Genomic DNA, 20,888 nt, shown 5'->3' with positions numbered 1-20,888 from the left:
TATTCGATGCTCTATCAAAACCTACTGTGACCACCAAATGGACTAGCTGAATGGGGGTTGAAGTTACCCGGTCAACCCCTAAACATATAGTCTCTCTTCTTCCCCCCTCTAGTCTTGATACTTTCGTTGAATTGCTCCCCTTTGGAATGCCATTACTCCGAATCTACCCTATAATGTAGACGCTAAGAACTTCTACTCATGAACATTGAAAAAATCAAATTTAAGATCATTTGCGTTATAGAATGTTTAATCTTGAGAATCTACTAAGATGACAGCGCTAAAAAGAGTAAGAGTGGCGATGAAAATGGACACCCCAAATGTGTAACTCCCGGCCGTCAACCTAATGCGCACATTTTGTCCGGCCGCAGTACCGGCCGCTGTCACGACTAGGGAAAGTAAGATAGAAAGCCCAATAGCCATGAGTAGACGAGGAGTATTCCAGCTGCCAACAAGCATGAGCGCAGGAATGCTCTTTCCAGGAAACAGCACGTTTGCAAGTATCTAACAAATGTTGAGTTTTCTGTACTTCACAGGAAGTGGTAATGATATACTAACGTCCGGCTCATAGCCGTTGTCGTTCATTATTATATTCGGACACAAACCCCCATTCGAACAACGCTGAAACGTCCCATCTTCATTGAATCCAGCGCCACAATTTGTTGGGTTGAGACACAGCTCTTCTATCGCTCTTTTTATATCTGCCACCTTTGAGGCATAATTGATGGGAAGCACCATAACTTCGATTTCGCTGTTTCGTTGTGTTCGTAGGACATAGAACTTAGTTCCATGACCATTCCAACAGAAATCGACTTACCCTCACTTCCTGAATTCTCACGGCAGAGCGCAAAGAGATACGCTTTTACCATCCGCAATGATTTTTTAGGCGATTCGATGTTCGAGGATCCTGAATATTATTCACCAAATATATTTCTAAGAAGGAGATGAACCAAGCAGAAAGAGTTCGCACAGGTGATAATTAGCTTCGGCCCGAGCAAAGTTCAATGTAGTTTCTTGTTTGTACAGGGTCCGTGAAAGGAGGCATTTCCATTGGCACTTCGCAAACCTCCGATCGTCCTGCTTGGACTTTTTTGTTATTCTTAAATGCTTCCACTTCATGTTTCTGCTGGACAGTTCTGTGCTCATATACACGTTGTTTTAATCTTTACCCCCTGAGGCGTGAATCAATATCGCCTTGAATAAGCCCTGGTGTACATGCAAGCGATTAATAGCGCAAGGCGCTACGTCACCTAGTTTCATCGACATTCTCCACCACATTGTAAGCCGTACCAAGGCTCGCTGAGTCCAAGTCAGCTCAACACCTCAAGCCTTTTTTTCCATGCAAAGCTTTCCATCACAAGCTTCAAAGGAGCTCGTTATCATGGGGGTATGTTCCTTTTGAATCTGTGGTATGAGGAGGTTTGGATCGGATAAGGACGCTTGGTGAATTCTCTGGCAAGTTAAGGCTACTCGTAGACGGCGCAGCAGGAGTATTCGGTCTTTCCTGGCTGAATGTTTGGCTGGTGCATCCCCGGAAGTAGCCCCGCTCGGAACGGTAATGGACCCGTTGGCACACAAGGGCACGGATATCCTTATCTTTGGATTCTACCTGGGCTTTGAGCTGCTCTATTTCGTTCTTGCGGCCGCGGAATCGCCTTGAGGCATCACTGTTGGCTTTCTGCTTCTCGGCCAGGATTGAAGAGCCCGATTTTACATCGGCAAAGCACGGGATCATACCCGATTTGTTGCGTAATGCTGGCTTGCCTGGCTCTGTTGATCCCGGAGAGAAGCTCTGATAACCCACGCGGGGCCCTGCCGAGGTGATGGGTTCCGCGACTATGTTAGAGGTTGATTTGATTGCATCTGGCCGTATTGCTGGAGACAAGGGAGTATTAGACCCAGTATGAAAGACGCGGTCAAGTGGGCTATAGGGTTCATAGTGAATCGGAGGACTAGATCTTCTGGACACAGCTCCTGTTAAAAAGTCAGGGGCAGACATCGTGTGTCTCAAATGAGGCTTCTCCATTAGACTTTCAGATGCCGGCACTGACAGAATAGACTCATGGGGAACGGGTGGTTGGTGAGAGACAGCGGCCTTCTTGTCTCTCTCCTCAAGACAAACGCGCGGTGGAAACGACAGCTGTGCATGTTAAGGTAGCTCCCGAGGTGCTGAAGACGAGGCCATTGGTGCAAAGAACGGTGGGGATGATTGCTGGCTTTGGTCTTCTTGACTGTGGTTTCTGATCCGACCTGGTTGTGTCGGCGGGTTTAGTATCGAAGGCACGTCACATGGCCGTGAGGATGATGAGTTAGTTCGATGGCAATCCCAATGTGCCATACGGGTCCTGAGGTGCCGAAGACGAGGTCATTGGCGGAAAAACCGAGGAAGATGTTGGTTGGCTGGCTTTGATCTTCTTGACTATGGTTTCTGATCCGATCTGGTTGGGTCGGCGGGTTCAGCATCGAAGGCACGTCAAACGGCCATACAGATTCCAAACTCCTTTTCATTTCCACTGGGACATATGGGTCTGCTGGTGAAGAAAGAACCGTTGTGGGCGGTTGTTGAGATGGGCAGATGGATATCTGCGCGTAATCAATCCCTCCTTCTCGAGGTCTCAGGGTCCACGCCCAGCAAAAGGGGCATAGAATCTGCAAGATTACGAATCAACCTGTGATACCAATTGAGAAGAAACAAGCACCCTTAAGTATTACGCAGTGCTCGTATTGAGCCACATCGGTGGTGGTAGAGGCCTCACATAATGCACGGCATTTTTTGAAGCGGGCTAACTAGTTATGTTGGAAAAATACAGGCTATTTTACCACTAGACCACAACAAAAACCAAGGTTCCTGTTTATGGCCTAGGGGGGCCTTATTCCATTCTAACAAGTTAACTAGTCATGTTGTAGTTAGGGCATATCCACACGCAAGGCACCACTTTTCCACCCAGCCATCTCCCAAGATATAAGGACAAAAATGACTGTACAATATTGTAGCTGTAGCTTCAATGACTACCTATTAGACTCATATCACCCTGAACTGAATGCTTTGATACATGTACATTTCATGTTACAGTTTCCAATTTTTAAGCCCTGGAGATGTGAGACACTCAGCCACCCCCCACCCCAACCACTGCCAAGATTCCACAATTGAGCTATCCATTCTGATCTTAAACCCCATCTTCGTCTTCCCTAATTTGCCTAACCTACACAGAAGAGTAGTTCCCTATATAGAGTTATGGAGTATACTCCGTACTCAGCTCCCTTTTGATTGAGATATATCACAGGGTATATTGCCGAAGAATTACCGGGACCTGGCGTCCAAACCCACTTTCGGGTCCTCGGATAGATTTAGCGATTATGTACATTAGTCTTCCGTAGTTTGTACCAAATATGTACTACATAGTACCGCCGATCACTTGGAAAGTGGACTCCTATTGCGGAAGAAAATTTTTTAGGGTTTGTCATACGAGTGCAGGGGAAGCTGGCATGTCGGGGTATAAGAGTAGCCTTGCTGTAGCTCTATCGAAGTGGGCCGATTGGGATTTTGCATTGCAAATATAATCTCTATACGGAAACTGCCAAGATGTTCGGTCGATCTACCACGGCAGTGCTGACAATCGCGCTTCTCATTAATGGCGGCCAAACAAAACAGCCGATTCGACGCCCTTTCACACATTCCAGCCGTCATGCTCGTGAATCTGAACCGATTGATACATCAAATTATCGATTTCTAACCAACAAGACAAAATGTTTGCTTTATTCTAATCCATTTTTTCAATCTCGACTGACCAAAATGTAATATTTCCACAGCTCATGTGGTGGAGAGCCTACCGGATGTTCATTTCGAATTGGGAGAGATGTACTCGGGCTTTATGCCCATCCGTGGAAATGATTCCTTGTTTTATATATTCCAGCCCAAGATTGGGGAACCAAGCGACGACCTCACAATTTGGCTGAATGGTGGACCGGGATGTAGTTCAATGCAGGGGTTTCTGCAGGAGAACGGACGTTTTACCTGGCAACCCGGCACCTACGAACCAGTCATTAATGAGTATTCATGGGTTAATTTAACCAATATGTTATGGTAAGTCATTAGTGAAATAGTATCGATGTAATCGATAAGCTGACTGGGGCGTTTAGGGTCGACCAACCGGTTGGAGTTGGGTTCTCAAACGGTACGCCGACTGCTACCGGCGAGGAGGAGATCGCTGGGGACTTCGTCAACTTTTTCCAAGAGTTTCAAGAAGAATATGACATCAAGAACTTTCGAATCTTCCTAACTGGTGAAAGTTACGCGGGCCGGTACGTGCCCTACATATCCGCCGCCATGCTCGACAAGAACGATACAGAACACTTCAACCTCAGCGGTAAGATTTGAGAATTTCCCCGAAACTGCATTATATTGGTCGCACATTCTCATATATACTAGGAGCTCTGATGTATGATGCATGCATCGGCCAGTGGGATTATATCCAGGCTACACTCCCCGCTTACCCCTTCGTTCAACAACATGCCGATCTGTTCAACTTCAACCAATCGTTTATGGGGGAGTTGCAAGCTACCTACGAACAATGCGGTTACAAGGAATATTTCGAGGAGTATTTCACCTATCCGGCCTCTGGAGTCCAGCCCCCTAAATATATGGACTACTCCGAGTGCGACATCTACAACATGATCTATAACGAAGCTTTTACTCCGAACCCATGCTGGAATCCTTATAAGATCAGCCAAACATGTCCACTCTTATGGGATGTCCTGGGCTTCCCCACAGACCTTGCCTATGAACCAGGTCCGGCAACCTATTTCAACCGCACAGACGTCAAGAATGCTCTGCATGTCCCTACAGATATCGACTGGGAGCTCTGTAGTGTTGAGAGTGTTTTTGTGAGCCCCGACCCAGGACCTGAGCAACAATACGACGAGTCTGCGAATCCCACAGAGCACATCCTACCCCGGGTAATCGAGGCGACTAATCGGGTTTTGATCTCGAACGGAGATTGGGACTATCTGATTATCACGAACGGAACGTTGCTGGCGATCCAGAACATGACCTGGAATGGCGAGCTGGGCTTCCAGACTCGTCCTACCACCCCCATTAACATCGATATGCCCGACTTGCAATACGCTGCGGTCTTTGATGCCCAAGAAGGATATGGCGATTTGGATGGCCCACAGGGGATGATGGGTGTCCAACACTATGAACGTGGTCTGATGTTTGCCGAAACCTTCCAAGCGGGTCACCGACAGCCCCAGGACCAAGGCCGAGTGTCTTATCGTCATGTCCAGTGGCTGTTGGGTGATGATGATCATCTTTGATGCCCTTTCCGGCTCGTGATCTAGAGTGTAAACCAAGCTGCTGCGGCTTGCTGAAGTTACAGTACGAGGGTGGGTTGCTGAAAAGTTGGCAGATAGGCGGCCGAATCGGCGTCACTTACGGCCATTTTTGGCCGTCTTTCTGTCGTCATTTATTTTAAAGTATTATACATATATATATCCATGGATAAATTCTCTCCCAGTGCTTCTTATGATTAATAAAGGTATAAGATCCCTTTAAAGTCAAATAAGAGACTGCGGCCCTTGTATCGGATGAGCTCATTTCTTCAATATAGTAAAGGTACCTTCTCTCCATTCCCCCACCCCTCAACTCTCCTCTTTTATCCGCCTCTTCTCTTTCTCTCTTGCCTACTCCCTTATACCTCAAGTAGTCAAGTGGGAAGGAACCATTCTGGATTGTCCATTTAGCTACTGACTTACACCGCTGCCTCTCTAGTTTGAGCCAATCCTAGGGCTCCTGCCCGACAGGTCATTTTATAGCATCAACTATACCCTCGCCGCTTTCAGGGCGCTGGTAAAATTTGATATTCGTTAGTCCTACAGACACAAGAATATCCCACCACTGCTTCTCGGACCGTTCAAACGCAGCAACCTGGACCATCATCATAATGCTTTTTAGGGCGGTGATTTGCGAAGAGCTTGAGGTTAATGAGGAATACCAAGGTGATGGACGTAGCTTACGGCGGCGGTACACTGGATAACTGCAACTTTACATCTCAGCTATTTGCTCTCTTGGATAGCGATAGCTAAGACAATCCCAGCGAACATCTCCAAGTGCTTTGCATCTGATATCTCCCAGGGTCCAAATCGTTCCAGCATCAGGAAGTCCTTTAATGCAAGCTCCGTTGTTCTACCCGAAATGTAGTCAAGGTATTTCTCTCCGAATGTCCCGACGACCAGAAAGAGCTCGCTGGCCTCCTGGCTGATTAGAAATACAGGGGTCCCCGGGGTGAGGTTCTGGTTTCTTATGGTTGTGACTACTTCTGCTGATTGTTGCCATGTCACACGAATCGATTTTCCAAACCCATTGGACTTGTTTTTCTTGGCCTCTATCAGGGCCTTGACATTGTTGTTTCTTGGGTCCACAAGGGCTCCGTCCACTACGGCACGAAGGTCAGAGGCGCCAAATTTGGCTTTGAGATTTCTCCTTCGAGAAGACCAATCACACTTAACATGAGGGTGCCGGAGTGTAATGGCCTCTAAGAAGGCCAACAAGCTGGACACCACCAGCTCCTCGTCCACGTTGTTGGCTGCGATGACGAGCTGTTGCTTCCTCCTTGGTAGCTCCATGATGCCAAGGCCGTTGGCCGCCTGTGTGGAATCACCAATGTGCCAATCCATTGTGCGCTGAGCGTTATCAACATGGTCAAGGTATTGTTGAAAGGGGGGAAAGAGCTGAGCCATGCTCTGGCTCTTTGAAGTGGCCGGCGAAGGCCAAGTTGAGAGATTTTCGATTTTGGAATTTCTGTCGAATCTGTGTCGGGAGGAGCGGTTACACATGTAATACAGAGGGCTTGAAACTGGGCTTGATTCAGATGGGATGCCCCATGCCATTGCATGTGGAATGGGGAGGGTGCGTTGCTCGTTGATGCACTCATTTTTCCGAAACCGAGAAAAAAAAAACGAGTCGAAGAAATGGTAATCGAAGAAATAGTAAATGTAAAATGGCAGAGAAAAGAGACAGTGAATGAATGGTCACCGTAGTTTTAATCAGAGTAACTGCTTAGTTTGAGAAGGGGCGTTGAGTGAATCATATGTGGTCACCTCGATCTGTGTCAGGTTTCCTAATGCCAGCAATTTGGCTCTCTTGGATCTATAATCTCATCCCACATAACTTATCTTCAACTTTAACTAGGCGCTTTTCTCTTCGACGAGCTAACCAGCTAGGCCACCTACCCACGCGCAGATTGCACACTCATCGCGCGCTATACCCTACAATCCGCTAACGTTGCGGTTAGTACCTCCGCTCTAAATCCCCGAGGCGAATTCTGAGGGGCTACTTAAGAGAAACGTGGAATCGGGAAATTGAGATCAGAGCTATACTATGGTAGTATGATGAACTAATAACTCCTTCGTCTGAGAAGCAGCCTTTAAAGATAATTGCCAGGAGGGTCTACGTGGTGTACGTCGAATTGCATGGTGCAACGTGAGGTTGGATTGAGTTGTTGTTGAAGCTCAGTTACAAGGTTAACAAATCTGACTGTGATATATATGATTGTGGGCTATAACACCTAGCAAAGTAGGCAGTTATATTATTAGCTACTTGTTATAATCCTAGGGCAGCCACTTTATGTAAATTACCGTCGAGAGGTCAGGAGAAGAGAGGGCAATACTGTATACTGCGCTGCACGAAAATGAAGTCTGGGGGAAAGAAGAAGAGCGAGAGGAGCAACTAGCTAGGTACGTCCTGGCAAACAGGTTAGGTAAACGTACGTCATGCGATCCTTAAACTGAACCTTGGAAATCTGTTTGGCTTGTTGAAATTGACCATCCATATCACTCCTTCGTCCTATGTTGTTTCCTTGACCTCTAGTGCTATACATGCTAGTCAGTCCCTTCAGCGGAATCTTTTTGTTGGGATGATCCCATTTTCCGTTGTTTGCTTGCAGACTGAGGGCTTGTTTTTAAGGTTCAGAGTATAAATTCCCTGCTTTCCCATAGGTTGAATATCAAAATCTCTTCTGCTTTCTTCCCTCCGCAGCAGTCCTTCAAGACTTTTGGTATGCTTCTGTCATTGCACTCGCCTGTCCTTTGGGAAGCTTATGCATAAAGGCCGATAGTCGTACGTAGGTAGGTGCAGAGTTTGGAAACTGATTGTCTGGCTCAGGCTCAGGCTGGCTCTGTGGTGTTCTCGTAGGTTTAGTAACGATCATACTCGTACGTCGAGAATCATTGTTATATTATTGGACTATATCACGCAAAAGATGCTCTGTCATAATGACGATTTAACGGCTCCATAGCTTGATCAGAACTGTGCTCGTTGACACATCGAGTTGATAAATTGGCGTATGGTGGTGCGGTGGTTGATAAAACTGCGTGCTTGTGCACGAAAAAGCGCTCTTCCCGGTTTTAGATTTCAACGTATCTATATGCTTGAATCGCATAGAAAAAGAATCTATAGTAATATTCTGAGATTCATGGTGCGCGCACAACTAATAGGGGTTCCAAAGACGCTTTAATGAATTGCACGGGAAGGTCGTTTCTAAAAGCATTGCCCCCGAAGGTCTAGGTCTATACTCAATTCCTTTATTGCATGCAATGTCCCGATGAATATAATAGCAAAGGTCTTTTTTTCTATTTTTTCTTCTAAGCTTTATGCGATTGTCTTTTTTTCTTCTGTCTTGCTAGAGACTGTTGGGGGTTTCTTTAGAGGTTCCTCCGGCGTACGTGGTGAGCATTCACTCACACCAAAAAAGAGGTCCCAAGGAGCGTCCTTCCGTTTCAAAAAGCTGTAATTTGGCGTAAATTTCAAGGTGAGCTTTTGCTGAGGCAGATCGAAAACTGCTTCGATCACGCGTACTAGACGAAATCTATATCCCGAGATATATAGGATCTGCTCAGGGATAAGCCATGGCTAGTAACCGCTATTGGGTTTCTCTTAAACTCACCGGAAACACTGATTCATTTTCATAACCTGGTTGGTATACACGATTATAAAGCACTGACAGAATAGCTCTCATTTCTGAGCCCAAAAATGCATTTTCTGGAGCGTCGCAGTTGTGGGAGACACTCATTTTCACATGGGGAGGAGGAATGTAGGTCGCCTTTTCGGATTCTGGACCCTCCCATTCCTTCAGAGTCTGGATGTACGAGTACTCTTCGCCTTCGACTCCACGACCATACAACCCATCCATCACACCGAAGAACGGGCTTGGGGTTCTATGAAATAATCTTAGTATATTATATTGACTCTTTGCTCCCGTATGTGATGACATTATATAGCGAATTATCAGGGGACAGAGACATACCCAAGTGAAGCCCACGGGCCGCGTTCACTAGCGAAAGTGCGGAACCTTGGAGGGTTTTTAGAAAAAAGCCTGTGCTGAATCTTTCCTTCCAGTATACCCAGAATACCCATGTATGAGTGAGATGCCGCCTCCTCTGAGTTTGGATCCCGAATATCCCAGGCACCCACCTTTATCTTAGGACGGAAGGTAGCATGTGGTCGAAAGTGACCCTCGTCTGACAAGAGTGATTCTACATTCGGAAGGGCAATTGCTGTCACCCCTCGACGGGCGAGGACCTGCACAGAGAAAATTTGCTTTTCTTGACGTTGAAAAAAGCCAATGAGGTTGTGTAGCTGAGGACTGCGCTCTCGTTTTAGTTTCACTAGCTCTGTCGCAGTTGGATCGTCCAGTGTCGCACGGGATGCAGATGTGAACACAATATTCTTAGCCGGCATGGTGAGTGCAGTATTCGTGAAGTATCATAGAGGAAGTTGTCGGTTCGACAAGTAAATGGTCGTCTGTTTAATATATGCCAACTATGGTGATAATGATGACGTGTTGATATCAAAAATCTTTGAAGCTCTAGCGTATAGGTGTAATAACATGACAATGTTTTCTTCTGTTGGTCATAAGCTAAATTGTTAAATCGAAGCCTATCAACCTCGGAAATAATATGGATTACTAATTGCCATAGGAACCGAAGCACAGAAAAAGTATCAATATGAATGGATCAATACTAAGAGGAGAGGCGGAGGGGAGAAGACGGAGAAGAGAGAAGCTCTCTTTTCTCTCTTCCTTGTAAACAATTGATAGAAATATATAGTACGACAATACATGGTATGGAATAGTGTACGAAGACGTTCAGCTATCAGGGTTCAATATCGAATACCATAGTGACACACATGGTAGAAATATACGGTATTAAAACCCGCCATAATGGCGTGTAGCAACACTAAGGTAAGCATAAGACTTGGTTGGCTAAAGGAGGTACTTAAGAGGGTCCACGGATGGGTGAGAAGTTTATTATTCGTGCCCTCATGCTCGTACTAGCCCTGGGTTAAACGTGGGAAAACATCGTCAGGAGGGGGAGGGGGAGGGGCAAATAGGCCCTCTAACGTATTATTTTTTTCCCTTCAAGGTACAGTTGATACCCATTTGTACCTGAGAATCAATTATTACCCTCTCAACGCCCAATATCATGGCTTCCCCATCTGTCTCCGCAATTCTGGATGGCATTGCCACTTCACGCGGTATTCGACAAGAACGCAGCTGGCTCAAGAGAAGCTCTGATTGACCAAAGCTGTGTGATGATTGCAGTATTGGAAATCCCAAGCGAGTTGGTCCAGCGTACCTTCTGGGCAGAGGTGAGAAATTACGACATTGTTGAAAGATTATTGTGCTGATAATGCTAATTGGGATTTTACGACAGCCAGCTCAAAGCGCCATTATCCGTATCGCTGTCGATGTCAAGTTTTTCCAACACCTCAAGGATGCAGGAGATGCAGGACTCACCCTGTCAGCCTTTTCCCAGAGGACTGGAGACGACAGTACTCTCCTACAACTCCTAACGAGACATCTGGTGGCAATGAACCTCGTGTCATTCCACAACGGAGCGTTCTACGCCACGAAACTAACCAACGGTCTCGCAGCGGAGAACTATCAACACAGCATCAATTTCTGTTATGATGTGGCGCGCTCTTCATTTAACGGATTCCCGGAATATTTTAAGAAGTCCGAATATAATTACCCGACTCTGGGTGGAACTGATGGCCCGTTTCAGGAAGCCCACAAAACAACCCTCCCGTTCTTTGAATGGCTTGTCGCGACACCACCACACCTCCAGAATTTCGACTCTTTCATGAGCGCGTAACACGCGGGTAAACCAAACTGGCACGGTTTCTACCCCGTGGCTGAGCGATTAACCACGGGTTTCGATTAGCGATGTTCTGCTCATTGACGTTGGTGGTGGAAAGGGTCACGATGTGGCTATCTTTGCTTCAGGGTCGAGAGCCTGTCATCGCAGACGTGGTAGCTGATAGCACAGAGCGAGCTTTTGAAGTGCAAGCTCATGATTTCTTTACACCCCAGCCTATCAAGGGTGCACACGCATACTCTCTCCATTCTATTCTCCACGATTGGAGCGATGAAGATGGCGTCAAGATCCTGGAGAATCTTGTACCTGCTTTAAAAAAGGACTACTCACGACTCCTGTTCAATGAGATTGTGATTAACGAAGAGAAACCTACACTTGCAGCGACCAATATGGACCTGATAATGTTGGCGCACTTTGCTGTGAGAGAAAGAACTGAAACTGATTGGAGAGACATTCTGGCCCAGGCTGGATTGAAGGTGGTCAATGGATAGGTGTTGCGGAGAGTTGGATTGAGGCAGAGCTGGCCTGAGGGCGGGTTTGTATGACCTTTGGGTTAAATATTTTTGCGCCATATAGACTAATATTATGACAATATGTTAAGGACAAACCAAAGATCCCTAGTTATATATGGAGTAGAAAGAAAATATGTACAGACCCCACACTCAGCATCGACCAACCTTGGAACCATGGAACGCATGGCCATTTTAGGTGATATTGATACACGTGATCTCGCGTTTCCCGTCAACCAAGACTTTTGTCGACTTCAACTTCAACACGGAGCACCATGGAGCTTCGAGATGACGGGCTCCTTGTCAATACCAATGCAAGACCCATCGCTAAAACGGAAACGAAGCCATGAGGGCCATCGCAGCCTCGAGTCCAATGTACCTCTACCCTTGAACGCGTCGCCCCAAGACCCTGCCAATCCTCCCCCCAATGAACCCGATGTACAGATAGGCGGATCTATCAAAACCATAGCCGCCAAAAAAACGAGCAAAGGGAAGAAAGTTACCTCGAAGCCACCGAAGCCCGCAAAACGAACTCCATCTGCGCCTTTGCCAGATGCCTTTAAGCGCCTCTCGCAAACCCATCGCGCCTTAAATCTCGTTTATACGTTTTGCTGCACGCGAAAACACTTTGCCACCACGTTTGATAACATAAAAAAGGCAGTACAAGCTCAACTTGGTCAAGGGCGAGAGCTCACTGTTGAGGATGTGGCACGGGTGAAAGTCATAGTCCCCGGAGCGGTCCGGTTTGAATATGTGGACGAGGCCAAGTTGGAAGTAATGACTGTTGGAGATGAAGAGATAGCTCAGTATGGGTTACACAAGCCATCTAGTCTGGTCTCTGCGGCAGACATGGGCACAGTCGAAGAAGCCAGAAGTGGCGATCTTCATGATGCAGACGACACAAAGCAAGTTCTGCTATTTGAGTTTATGGACGGCGATCTGAAGCGGGAAGTACTGAACCCGAAGACTGGGGAACCCATCAAACCTATGCGGCGCATGAAAGATGACGATCTGAAAATGCCCGTCTACAGCCAAAAGCAAATGCTGGGTTTGATTGAAAAACGAAATGCTAAGTTCTCAGACGCCATGAATGCGTTTTTGGTCCAATGTGAAGACAAAAATCTTGATCCAGTGGATTCTCTTGAACAAGAGAAGAATGATTTCCTGCCCACCCCTCCAAGGAGCGGCACAAATACCCCGCTTGCGGCAAAACCGCCAGCAACAATCCCTAAGGAGCGAAAGTCCATTGGGGAAATCATTGCAGAGATTCGGCAGATGGATTTGTATCATGCACAGATTGTGCCGGAAGGCCATCGAGTATTCGATGCCCAGTCTCCTGTCTACGGAGAATTGACATTCCAACTCTCGCAGGACCTTGTCAATGCTCTGTATAACACAAAAGGAATCACTCAAATGTACGCTCATCAAACAGAGGCAATCAACCATCTTTATGAGGGCCATAATGTGATTGTATCGACGTCGACGAGCTCAGGAAAATCCCTTATCTATCAAGTTCCTATGCTGCACGAACTAGAAAAGGATCCAGAGAGTAGGGGAATGTATATATTCCCCACTAAGGCTCTGGCACAAGATCAGCGCCGCAGCATGATGGATCTACTCCAATATATGAATGGGCTGCAACATACAATGGTCGAAACTTTCGACGGGGACACGCCAATGGGGACCAGGAACTTGATTCGTGACGAGGCACGGATCATCTTCACCAATCCCGACATGCTTCATATTACAATTCTGCCACAGGAGAGTTCTTGGCGGACTTTTTTGAAGAACCTGAAGTTCGTCGTTGTCGACGAGCTGCACGTCTACAACGGCCTGTTTGGGTCGCATGTCGCTTTTATCATGCGCCGTCTTAGCAGAATCTGTGCTGCGGTGGGTAATCAGCATGTCAAATTCATATCTTGCTCTGCTACTGTTGCAAATCCAGAGGATCATATGAAGTCTGTCTTTGGGGTGCAGGATGTGAAACTCGTCGATTTCGATGGATCTCCCTCAGGCAGTAAGGAGTTTGTTTGCTGGAATACGCCATTCAAAGACCCGAAAGATCCCACCTCTGGACGCGCTGATATTGTCACTGAGACTGCGAGGCTGTTTTGCCAGCTGGTCCTCAGGGGCGTGAGAGTCATTGCGTTCTGCCGAATCAGAAAGCTATGTGAGGTTCTCTTGCAAGGCGTGCGCGCCGAGTTTGATAGACTCGAACGAACAGAGATTGGCAACCTAGTGATGGGATATCGAGGCGGGTATAGCCCTCAAGATCGACGTCAAATCGAAAAGGAAATGTTCGAGGGAAAATTGATGGGAATTGTCGCTACCAACGCTCTGGAACTGGGCGTTGATATTGGCTCCTTGGATGCAGTCATTACCATGGGATTCCCCTACTCGATTTCTAATCTACGCCAACAAAGCGGCCGCGCTGGACGACGTAACAAAGACTCCCTCTCCATCCTAGTTGGGGACAGATACCCAACCGATCAACACTACATGCAGAATCCAGATGAAATATTCACACGGCCAAATTGCGAGCTACAGATCGACCTATCCAACGAGCTCATCCTCGAAGGCCATGTCCAATGCGCTGCATTTGAGATGCCTATCCGCCCCGAAGAAGACAGCATCTACTTCGGAAAACAGCTCCTCGCCCTGGCCCCAACCCGCCTCACCAAAGATTCACTCGGCTTCTATCATTGCCACCCACGCTTTCGCCCGCATCCCTCCCGCAGCGTTTCAATCCGCGACACAGAGGACCAACACTTCGCAGTCATAGACATAACCAACAACCGCAACATAGTCCTCGAAGAAGTCGAAGCCTCGCGCGCCTTCTTCACAATTTACGAAGGCGGAATCTTCCTCCACCAAGGCACAACCTACCTCGTCAAAGAACTAAACACGGAATCATTTCTAGCACGGGTCATCCGCGTCCACGTCGACTGGAACACCATGCAGCGCGACTTCACCGACATCGACCCCATCGAAACCGAAGCAATGCGACTAGTCAGCAACGACCCCTCCGCCTCGCGCGCCTTCTTCGGTGCAATCCAAATCCACGCCGTAGTCTACGGCTTTTTCAAAATCGACAAACGCGGCCGCGTCCTCGACGCCGTCGCCGTTGATAACCCGCCAATCGACCGCCTTACAAGGGGCATGTGGCTCGATGTTCCAACGCGCGCTATCGACATCCTGCAATCGCATCGGCTAAACGTAGCCGCGGCCATTCACGCTGCCGAACACGCCGTTCTCTCCCTCCTGCCCTCCTTCGTTGTTTCCTCTCCCGGTGACGTCCGTACGGAATGCAAAGTCGCAAAGAAAGAGCTCGGCCGGCCGCTGCGTCGTGCAAACGTACCCAGTGAGTTCGAGGAGAAGCTTAAACCGCCTTCGCGGCAGAGACCTGCTCGACTTACCTTCTATGATGCCAAGGGTGGGTCCTGTGGTTCTGGGGTTGCTAGTAAGGCGTTTGAGTTTATTGGGTTGCTTCTTCGGCGGGCGGTTGCGCGCATCGAGGCTTGTTCTTGTCTTTCGCCGCAGGGCTGTGTGGAGTGTGTTTGTGATGAAAGATGTAAGGAGATGAATGTTGTTATGAGTAAAGCTGGCGCTGGGGTTATACTGCGGTGTTTGCTTGGGTGGGAGGTTGATGTCGATGCATTGCCGTGGGGGGAGGATGTTGAGGGGGATGAACTTGGAGTTGGGGGTGCTGGGGAGCTGGCTGGTGGATTGGAGACTGTTGTGAGGGCCGAGGAGGTGCCGTGGAAGGCTGGGTGTCGGGTTGATTGTTGAGAGATACTATATGTAGTATGGATCTTTGTCAAATTGTATATAACTAATTTCTGGCTAGTTCCAAATCACATACAGATATAGACTCGATATAGGAGAAAGTATTGGTTTGACGTTGCTTTGGAGCAAAAAGGAAAGTAAGAGGGATTGTATATATGTAGGATGTAAGAGATGTTAGCGTGGATATATGGACCCAAAGGTGGTACGTAAATATTCAAATTGAAAGAAATATAAGAAGTCACCACCTGGATTGACCGGTGATCAAAACGGCACGCCGGGTCCACGCAATACGGAAGGCAAGCTAACACCAAGGAAAGCGGTTTGAGGGATAAGAAATACTCAGCAAATTATCAAACCGCTAGGCAAAGGTGTCCACCGTACCTTGGGGGGCTGGACAAGCAACGATCTATAGCGCCCGCAGAACCTCGGTTACATGGTCACGCCGGTGCTGAGCTTCGCACCTCGGAACAGATTTTGGATGACTCGATCACATTTGTAGCATTTGAGTGATTCGGGGCTTGGCGTTCCACTCATATAAGAAAAGAGAAAACACCATTGGAAATATGGAGGTGTAAATGAGGTATGATGGACGGGTACCAGTCAATGATCCTATAGGAAGTCGGGTATAATAAATGTACATTAAGTCATGACCGAGAAAGACGTTTTCGGGGTTCAGGGGGAAAGGAGGTAATAGTATGACAGGGTAGAAAGGGCGAAGGAGGAAAGGAGGATGCGTATATGTGATAATGATGTGGAGAGATTGGATGAACATTATATGCAAGGACAATTCACGAGGAGGTGAAGAGAAGGCGTGAGAAGACGGAAAGGGTAGAGAAAAAAAGGGGAAGGTGTGAATCGATGTCCAATGGAAATTTTGTTTAACTGGGATATGGTATTTGTGTCGTCCAGTTGCAGGATATGAGTGTAATTAGCTGCTTGGGTGTTGCCAAAGTAGGGAGTGAGATTCCAAGAATGAAGCGGAGACAGTACTTGTGGATCATGGGAACTCGGGGACTGGATGGATAATGCGAAGGCTAAAAACCCCCCATTCACTGAAGACCACTATGAAGGGCTCTTGTCGTCGTCGGTTTCATCCAGATTCAACTTCCCGAACATATACTTCATATCACGAACAGTCTCGCGCTTCTCATCGCGTGTTTGTGATGAACGTTCGTCGGTCAAGGAACGAATCTCGCGGACAATGCCGGTATACCCTTCATCGTTAGGAAGCCACCAATGGTTAACCTCTGGAACTTGCCAGATGGTAGCAAGCCCGGTGCGGAAACTAGGGGTGATGATGTACCTATTCGCATAGATAGCTTCTGGTTAGCTTTTCTCTTGTTTATTTGAATCTGAAACGCAGATACACCGGTGGAATCTTACCCATGTTGCTCTAACAACACTAACTTGCGCCGAGCCCACATTTGATACTTATGCTCCCTGGGAAGGAACATGCCCAACATGCCAATGCTGTTTTTGAAATTGATGCAATATCCATTTTCCTTGTAGGGCCAGCGAATCATCGTCTCCATCAGGCGGCACTGCTCCTTCGCCAATTCGTGCAAGTCTTGAAGCAAAGGCTGCTGCAGTGATTGCATGGTCTGGAACTTGTACATTGTCTCGGTGGCGAGAACGTCGATCCAAGCATAATTAATATCCCACAAGGGACCTCGATGCAAGACACCTGGGACATATGGATCGACAACGTCATCTTCGGTCAAGGGCTGCTTCTGTGGGTAGTGTTGTACTTTGTATTCGTAATCATCGAATGTCCTGAGAATCGTCTTGACCTGCTCGAGCCATTCGCCCAGTTGTTCGTTCTGAATGGCGAATTGGTCCATTGATATCATGCCGCGAGATAACTTCGCATAAAGGGAAGCCATGTCCAAGCCAAAGCGTCGGTTGATTGATGCCACAAGGGCGAGTTGTTTGGATGGATCATCCGGATATATAGCGGCCTGCTCGGCATCATACTGCTCCTTTGCAAGATACCAGTCTCGACCGAGGACTGTTTCGGTACCGGCCAAAATCCCCACGACTACATCGAAGCGCGAGTACCATAAGAAGATATTGGTATGTAACTCGTTCACGTTGGCGGACTCTGGTGTGATCAACTCTAGCATAAATGCATGTGCTGCTTGGTGGTGGTCGATCAAGTTCATCCAATCGCCAATGTATTCCTATCAGTGCACCAAAGTCAGGAAAAGGTCGGTGCAGTAGTCATTGGGGGAAATAGCAAAATACCTCGAATGTTGTCAGTGTAAGAACAGTACACAGTGTAGCTTCACTGTGCTCCTCTCCAGAACCCAATGATTTCCGGAGGAGAATCAAGGCTTTATTATAGTATTTCAAAAATGTGTAGAGCTTTCCCCCAGGGCTGTGTAGAGAATGATGGTAGGCCGAAAAGGCCACTAGGGTGTAGAGGAGAGGCTCATACTGCAAGGCAAGTTCAATAAGGCTGTGGTGGACGAAATGAGAGGAACGCTGTCTCAAGAAGAAATGTGGAGGAGTCATAAAATCCTGATGGAAATTTAAATAAAATCGCAGATCGTCCGGTAGACGCGCATTGTTGAGCAATTCTGTTGTGGAATGTCCCAGGCTGCCTGAGCGCACGCTCATCGACTCAAAGCGCGGTGACTCAGTTGATGGCGAACCACTCTGTTCTTTGGTGTAAGAACCAGCGTCGGACATGGGCCATTCACTATGTTTCTCAAGAGATTGTGCGCTTTGACTCTTACGCAGGTCCGGTTGTGATGTGGTTGTGGCGCTTGCTGGGGACGGTCGGGATTCGGATACAACACTGTCGGGTTCCTCTTCGTCGATGATGGGTTGCAAGGGGCTGAGAGTCTCGGGTTCTATCTTTGTGGATGAATCGCTGCCACGCGACTGCGGGTGACCAGCGCGCGACTTGGCTTTAGTTCGTGAGCTAGCCTTGGAGGATGCGGTGGGTGAAGGATAGACACAATCGCGGCTCCCTTTCCTACACCGTTCACAGAGTGGACGGTTCTCATCGCACTTAATCCGGCGCGAACGGCAGGTAAAGCAGCCGCTCCGGGTGCGCTTATGCTTCTTCTGGTCCGAGAGAGGTTGAAAGAGGGCTTGTTTCTGGGAGGTTGTATATGAAGGGGGCACTATGATTGTCTGTGCCGCAGAGGGATCGTGCCAGAATGCAACACTCTCAGGATACTGTGTCGGTCCGAACAAGGAATACGAAGGTGAGCTTGAATCCTGTTTCATTGAGTCCAGAAAGCCGGACATGGCCGTCTGGGGTGACTGATGTGAATGCGTCATTGTCACGATAGGGCAAAAAGCCATCCAAACTCCCCTTGATTCCCTTTCCTTGATCTCTCTAATTCCATCCAAGTCAACAATATCGAGTCATCTTGATATCAAAGAGAGCTAGAAGAGAACAGGTGAAGTTGGTGGGGGGTTGGATGTACAAGCTGACCCAAACCGATGGAACCGGGGACGTGCGGAGATTAAAGGAAGGGGAAAAGATGGATTGGGCTACGGAGTATAAAACTGACCATTTCGAACGGATTGGACAATTTAAACCGAATTAAACCGAATTCGCTGGTTTCCTTCGGTTTAATATTTTCTAGAAACAATTCTATTTTAGTGCCCAGCCTCGCAGAATAGGAGCTAAGACGTGATATACAACTCGTATCCAATACGATATGTAAGTACAACGCTGTATTCTGGACTCCAACGAGTTGAACATGGAAATATGGAATATGAAAATATGTGGGTATACCATGGGTTGATCCAGGAGAGCTCCATTCCGGCAAATTATCTCTTCGGAGCCATATATGGGCCCTGGTATATAGTACTCCGTACCTAGGCATGGCCCTTCAAGGCTATATACAGAATAGACTGACTGTCAGTGTCTTTTTAATAGTCTAAGTACTCTACTCCGGTAGTTCCCCCTGGATCCAGGCTAGGAATCCAAGTTACATTTACGGAGTACTTCTATATACAACCTACTTGGTACTTTGTCCATCGTTGCTACCCTAGCCCCCTTAGTCAAAGGAGAATACAAAATACAACATAGATCCCCACGGACGAAACTCGGGTCTCGGCGTATCAGAAAATAGACAGAAAAAAAAAGAAGAAAAAGGCAAAAAGGGGGGGGGGGGGGGGGTGATAACGACGATCCCAGGCCACGGGGATAAATCGAAGCTATTATTCTGGTCTTAGGGCTTGGCCAGGTCTACTATGCAGAGGATCACGATAGTTGTCCTACGGGTCTGTTCCGGTTCCCCCGAACCATTTTCGGTTTATGGTAGGGGAAATGAGCGAGTCATACTGGAATATTTGGCCCTTTATTTTCTCTTTGCTTTTTTTTTTTTTTTTTTTTTTTTTGGCTCTGCTCGAAGATAGGAGAGGAGGCGGAACCCCGGGAATTATCCTCTAATATCTTGTCTTTCTTTGCCTTTCGTCTTTTTTTCCTGTCATATATTGACGGATAGTGGATCCGAAGAAAAACTAACAAGGGTCCTGAAGTAACTCCCCGATTATCCGTTAAGCTCCGGTAAGGTCGGCACAATATCGGTCATCTCTCATTTATACTCCGTATATTGTACATAAAAAGCTCGAATGGCGAGTCCCGCAATTAGAAAAAAAACCTAAACCCGGCAAATGTGAAACATTGGAACGCTCGTAGATAAAAAGAAATGCCGAAAACGTTCTGATGGAGATCGGTCCTAAGTGGAGGCGGCTAGGGTAGACAATAGTCTGCACTACAACTCCGTAAATGTGGGGATATCTTTTTATCTTTTTTGTCTTTTTCGTCTTTCTCTTTTTTAACCGGTTCTGGTAAAAGTATCGCCATCATAGAGGGCCATAAACTGTTGTTGCCCCCTCTCCCGCCCCTCTGACATCCCGATTCGAGGGTGTTGGGGAGTTTTTAATCGGCACTGCACCTGATCGACGATGGGTTGACAGAGAAGGTGAGCCTGGTAGATATAAAAAAAAAAAAAAGACACTAACGCTCTTCGAAGCCTTGGACCGACTCCAGTAAGTGTCGGCTCGAATATCTCAATTCAGCTGGAAGCTCCGTCCACGCTACATGATCTTTAGTTCGGCAATATTAGTTCAAAGACCGCAATGTAGGGTACGTGGAAGGAGGCGTTGGGAATATATAGAGATACATGATATAGATTGCCCCACCAAACGACCGAAATTCATACTCAGATGATAATCTCGAAGGATATTTCAAGGTCCCAAAGCTCTGGCCAGATTTATCCCATAATAAATATCTCGGCCGTGCACGAGCATTTCATCTCCATGTGGGTGAGATATATCCCGAGCTAAGACAACGCTAGGGGGACCCATGTGAATGCCGGCCCTGAGGCTCAGGTGATTTTCTACCTTTTTCAAGGGGTTTTTTTTCTCGCTCGCAACTTCCCTACAAGAAGCATGAAGTATTGTACATCATGCATT

At 47.3% G+C, this 20,888-nt stretch overlaps 8 protein-coding genes across 8 annotated transcripts; 3 read left to right on the top strand and 5 right to left on the bottom strand.

The window, feature by feature from the left end:
- Positions 1-246: 246 nt before the first annotated feature.
- N7537_004545 (uncharacterized protein) lies at positions 247-582 on the bottom strand (the record flags this gene model as incomplete). The annotated part of the gene is made up of 2 exons (XM_056895602.1): positions 247-501; positions 556-582. 2 exons carry the CDS (start codon positions 580-582, stop codon positions 247-249), a joined length of 282 nt encoding a protein of 93 aa, XP_056755350.1.
- Positions 583-1,360: 778 nt separating this feature from the next.
- N7537_004544 (bZIP transcription factor) lies at positions 1,361-1,996 on the bottom strand (the record flags this gene model as incomplete). Its single annotated transcript, XM_056895601.1, has 1 exon — positions 1,361-1,996. The coding sequence occupies one exon, from the start codon at positions 1,994-1,996 to the stop codon at positions 1,361-1,363; it is 636 nt and encodes a 211-aa protein (XP_056755349.1).
- A 1,391-nt stretch (positions 1,997-3,387) lies between these two features.
- N7537_004543 (uncharacterized protein) lies at positions 3,388-5,313 on the top strand (the record flags this gene model as incomplete). The annotated part of the gene is made up of 5 exons (XM_056895600.1): positions 3,388-3,453; positions 3,515-3,746; positions 3,808-4,081; positions 4,138-4,364; positions 4,427-5,313. 5 exons carry the CDS (start codon positions 3,388-3,390, stop codon positions 5,311-5,313), a joined length of 1,686 nt encoding a protein of 561 aa, XP_056755348.1.
- Positions 5,314-6,051: 738 nt separating this feature from the next.
- N7537_004542 (uncharacterized protein) lies at positions 6,052-6,885 on the bottom strand (the record flags this gene model as incomplete). Its single annotated transcript, XM_056895599.1, has 1 exon — positions 6,052-6,885. One exon carries the CDS (start codon positions 6,883-6,885, stop codon positions 6,052-6,054), a length of 834 nt encoding a protein of 277 aa, XP_056755347.1.
- Positions 6,886-8,644: 1,759 nt separating this feature from the next.
- Positions 8,645-9,733, bottom strand: N7537_004541 (uncharacterized protein; the record flags this gene model as incomplete). Its single annotated transcript, XM_056895598.1, has 3 exons — positions 8,645-8,884; positions 8,940-9,210; positions 9,300-9,733. 3 exons carry the CDS (start codon positions 9,731-9,733, stop codon positions 8,645-8,647), a joined length of 945 nt encoding a protein of 314 aa, XP_056755346.1.
- A 743-nt stretch (positions 9,734-10,476) lies between these two features.
- On the top strand, positions 10,477-11,642 carry N7537_004540 (uncharacterized protein; the record flags this gene model as incomplete). Its single annotated transcript, XM_056895597.1, has 5 exons — positions 10,477-10,528; positions 10,596-10,642; positions 10,708-11,144; positions 11,218-11,236; positions 11,280-11,642. 5 exons carry the CDS (start codon positions 10,477-10,479, stop codon positions 11,640-11,642), a joined length of 918 nt encoding a protein of 305 aa, XP_056755345.1.
- Positions 11,643-11,837: 195 nt separating this feature from the next.
- On the top strand, positions 11,838-15,449 carry N7537_004539 (ATP-dependent 3'-5' DNA helicase; the record flags this gene model as incomplete). Its single annotated transcript, XM_056895596.1, has 1 exon — positions 11,838-15,449. The coding sequence occupies one exon, from the start codon at positions 11,838-11,840 to the stop codon at positions 15,447-15,449; it is 3,612 nt and encodes a 1,203-aa protein (XP_056755344.1).
- Positions 15,450-16,508: 1,059 nt separating this feature from the next.
- N7537_004538 (Zn(II)2Cys6 transcription factor domain-containing protein) lies at positions 16,509-18,737 on the bottom strand (the record flags this gene model as incomplete). Its single annotated transcript, XM_056895595.1, has 3 exons — positions 16,509-16,749; positions 16,830-17,626; positions 17,691-18,737. 3 exons carry the CDS (start codon positions 18,735-18,737, stop codon positions 16,509-16,511), a joined length of 2,085 nt encoding a protein of 694 aa, XP_056755343.1.
- Between the last annotated feature and the right edge of the window lie 2,151 nt (positions 18,738-20,888).

Source organism: Penicillium hordei, assembly GCF_028827395.1.
Source record: "Penicillium hordei strain IBT 12815 chromosome Unknown utg000002l_segment0_segment0, whole genome shotgun sequence".
NCBI classification, from domain to species: Eukaryota; Fungi; Ascomycota; class Eurotiomycetes; order Eurotiales; family Aspergillaceae; genus Penicillium; species Penicillium hordei.
Note: the sequence above shows the minus strand (reverse complement) of the source record. Positions and strands in the feature narration are given on the sequence as shown.